The sequence below is a fragment of the Triticum dicoccoides genome, chromosome 5A, assembly GCF_002162155.2.
Source record: "Triticum dicoccoides isolate Atlit2015 ecotype Zavitan chromosome 5A, WEW_v2.0, whole genome shotgun sequence".
Taxonomy (NCBI): Eukaryota; Viridiplantae; Streptophyta; class Magnoliopsida; order Poales; family Poaceae; genus Triticum; species Triticum dicoccoides.
In genome coordinates this window covers 591,455,955-591,459,334 of record NC_041388.1, presented here as the reverse complement: position 1 = coordinate 591,459,334, position 3,380 = coordinate 591,455,955, and the positions used below count along the sequence as shown (strand labels likewise).

The 3,380-nt window shown below is 46.4% G+C and overlaps 1 protein-coding gene across 2 annotated transcripts in view; it reads right to left on the bottom strand.

Moving 5' to 3' along the window:
* Positions 1–3,374, bottom strand: part of LOC119303127 (YTH domain-containing protein ECT4-like) — a 4,484-nt gene extending 1,110 nt beyond the window's left edge. The window contains exons 1-7 of one of the 2 annotated variants that reach the window (XM_037580215.1): positions 3,324–3,374; positions 2,958–3,083; positions 2,685–2,844; positions 2,493–2,560; positions 1,536–2,078; positions 675–1,265; positions 386–598 (exon numbers count right to left, since the gene is read on the bottom strand). In XM_037580215.1, the coding sequence (XP_037436112.1) occupies positions 386–598; positions 675–1,265; positions 1,536–2,078; positions 2,493–2,560; positions 2,685–2,844; positions 2,958–3,074 (1,692 nt within the window). In that variant the 5' untranslated portion in view covers positions 3,075–3,083; positions 3,324–3,374. The remainder of the gene's footprint in view (positions 1–385; positions 599–674; positions 1,266–1,535; positions 2,079–2,492; positions 2,561–2,684; positions 2,845–2,957; positions 3,084–3,323) is intronic. The other variant, XM_037580216.1, reaches the window with a different exon arrangement.
* Between the last annotated feature and the right edge of the window lie 6 nt (positions 3,375–3,380).

Sequence of the window (3,380 nt, the reverse complement as noted above, 5' to 3'; positions counted from 1 at the left end):
ATGTTATTTTGGTTAATTTGTAAATGGATAACAAAAAAATTCCCTACAGTCGTCGTGGCAGCACCGATTATAACCATAAAATATGTGTATACGCGCAGAAATATGAACGACGCCGTGAGAAACATTCTTAAGTCGCTTATATACTGGACCAGATCCTGAGTTTTAGCATACGCATGACAATAATGGAGAAACAAATTTCTAGGTTCCACTGTTCTATTAACTGGGGAAGGCACCTGATAAACCATATCTAAAATTTGCGTCCTTAAAAAAGCAAGCTACATCATCATCATTATCTAAAGGAACATACAAAGTATTAACATTAGCCTCTTCATGAAATCACCACCCAAAATAAGTAGTTATTGACGGAAGTTTTCAGAAAGTGTACCTCTTGTGTGTCACGGCTGTTTGTCACAGGCTTATTGTCATTGTTGTCCAACGTAATATGCTTCAGAATGTTGTTGGGGATATCCTTCACGATGTGCCACTTGATTGAAAAGCAGCCATTCCACTTGTCTTGTTGCCAATAATCTACCGTCTTGTCAAAGTCAACAGGACCAACCATTTCGGCAACACCAACAAATTGACCACTTGTGTTCACCTAAAAGGCCAAGCTCAAGGTTAATACAAATGCCAAATGAGGAAAGGGCGATACAATACAGTAGCAACATACTTACAGAGAAAAATAAGAACACCGGGCATTCACTGGATTTCTCCTGAGCTTCTCGGTATCCAGCATCCAGCTTCTTATTTCCATTAGGAGTGCTTGCCCACACATTGTACTTGATACTCTTGTGCACATCATCCTCGCTGTAAGATTTGATAACAAAGAACTTTGCATCCTTGTATGTTGCAGAAAAGCCTTCCTGGTTAAATTGACTCTTATCTGGAAGGACGCTATTCTCTTGTTTCCCAGCTGAAGGGAGGACCTGCCCCTTCACAGCAATAGTGACAGTAGGTCCAAATGGTTTTTGGTGTCTGAATCCACCAGATCTTGGTCCTCTGTTAAGCTCAGTGAAGCCATCTTGATTCTCACTGCCAAACCCAAAAGTTGCCCGGTTTCTAGGCTTGTATTTGACTGTATCCACGACTCCCCATTGTCCATTATTTCTCGAGTTATACACATTAGAACCAAAACCAAGTCCAGCTTTCAGTGTGTTCCCGTACTGACCATACTGACCATACAATCTGCTATCAGGGTACATCCTACTAGAATAACTAGGAGAGGTCAGCCCCATCCCAGATGAAGGCACATGTGTATGCATACCCTGGAAACAAAGAGAAAGTACAGCTAAGTTTTATTGAAGGACACTGCAGACTATCATGAAAACTCATGCAAACTGATCGTTTTGTTATCTCTTATCTTCATAGGTAAAGTTAGCAAATACCAAGATATCATATTATAGGATCTAATGCTCAAATGATATGCAAAACACTTAGAACCAGCCATAGAATGTTGGGATTAATTAAGCAGGTCATTGACTAAGGGAAGCTCTGGAACACAATAACAAAGAAATTGGATATCTTGCAGAACATACCATGAGGTTTGTTGTTGGACGGTGACTCTGATTTTTTGCTGAAGATGAATTAGAACCATAAGATGTGGAACTAGCAATTGATCCCTGATGCCCATTAGAATAGACCGGCCCATCATACCACTGAGCTGGAGAACGGTGACCAGTGTGACCAAAATTGCTAGCGGAAGGTCCACCTTGCGAGGGCCCTCGTCCATATGAACCACTGTTGGTCACTGATACATGGTGGTGAGTTTGCTTACGCGGTAGTGAACTGGCAGCATTTGCAATCCCACTAGCAGTCCCAGTAGTTACTTTTGCTGAAACTACCGTAGCACGTGGCTGGTGAGCCGCAGCGGAAGGCAGCTCAGATTGAGGATTGGCACTGTTAACACCATGCATCGCATTGGTTGGAGCCGGCTGTTGATAATACTGACCAGGGTACTGATATTGCTGTGTGCCATATGACTGCCCCTCATGCCCAACGGTTGGGACAGGAGAACCTGAAGGATACGGACCGTAGGGAGCATAACCATATCCATGGTACATGTCACCATACACACTCTGCTTCATTGATGCAACAGAAAAAATAGTCAATTTCATAACTTACATATAACACAAGTCAGAAAACAATTCACCAAATTCCAAATTCATCATCTACATGGGCACAGTTTTTTATCTTGATGCTTACTCCTAGCTTTCAAACGCGGGTGAAAATGCATAATCTAATAATACATTATTCTTGTTGCCATGGTTTTTAAGGCAGTAAGGCGTCCTAAGGCGTTCTACCCCTGCTCTGACACCTAAGCGCTAAGGCGGACGCCTAAGCGCCTAAAGCGGGCAGATTTCCAAGCCGCTGCCGGAGCGAGTTATCGGCTACCCCAAGGCGGACGCCTTAAAAACCATGCCATTATTAAGACTACATGGTACAATGACTACACAGTTGTGACTAACAATACAAATGTTAAGTTGTTAACTCACCTGGGGCACCTCCATTCCTTCATGACCAGCATACCGAGTGTCCCACTCATTGGTCGAGCCATCATAACCTGATTCGCAGCATACCGAAATGAAACGTGTCAGAGAAATGACTCAAATTCATCCAAAAATAGCTGATTCACAGTAAATGAATCAAGTCTAGCCATGGTCTAATAATAGCTGAGGCTCGTGTACCGCTAGGGTAGTAGTAGGCTGGTGAGGGATATCCATTGGGTTGGTAGAAAAAGTTGGGATCCATGGCCTCCTGGAGCAGGGGCGTTATCGACCTGTCGACGTGCGGCTCCACGGTCTGCGAATTGCCGGTGTTGGCAGACCCGTACTGCATCCCGGAGGGCTACAATTACAACAGCAGCGGTTTCAGCAACCTCTCCTCCAAGAACCACACGCACACACACACACGCGCACAGAGCTAGAACAGAGCAACGAACAAGGGAGTAAGAAAGCTACCTTGGCGGCGTCGGCTGCGCCGGCGGCATCCTTCTTCCCCTCCAGGGACAGCTTCTGCATGTCCACGTGGAGCCCCGCGCCCTGGCCATTGCCGGCGTTGGCAGATCCGTACACCATCCCGGAAGGCTGCAATTACCACAGGCAGCGGTTTTTCTTTCAGCAAACGTCCCCTCCAATAAGCACACGACTAGAACCAGTACTGACAGACTAGAACATGGCAACAGACGAGAGCCGCCGCCTAGAGAAAAGAAAAGGGAAAGGCTAGATGGTGCGCCGGTGCGGGCACGGGCACGCCCATAATTTGCGTCGCCGGTTAACGAGCCCGGTTTCAAAGTAATCGTCGCCGGACGGCCGCGGAGCTCCTACCTCGAGGACCGGCGGCCAAGGTTGCGGACGGGGCGGGGGCGGGGGCGGCGGGGGACC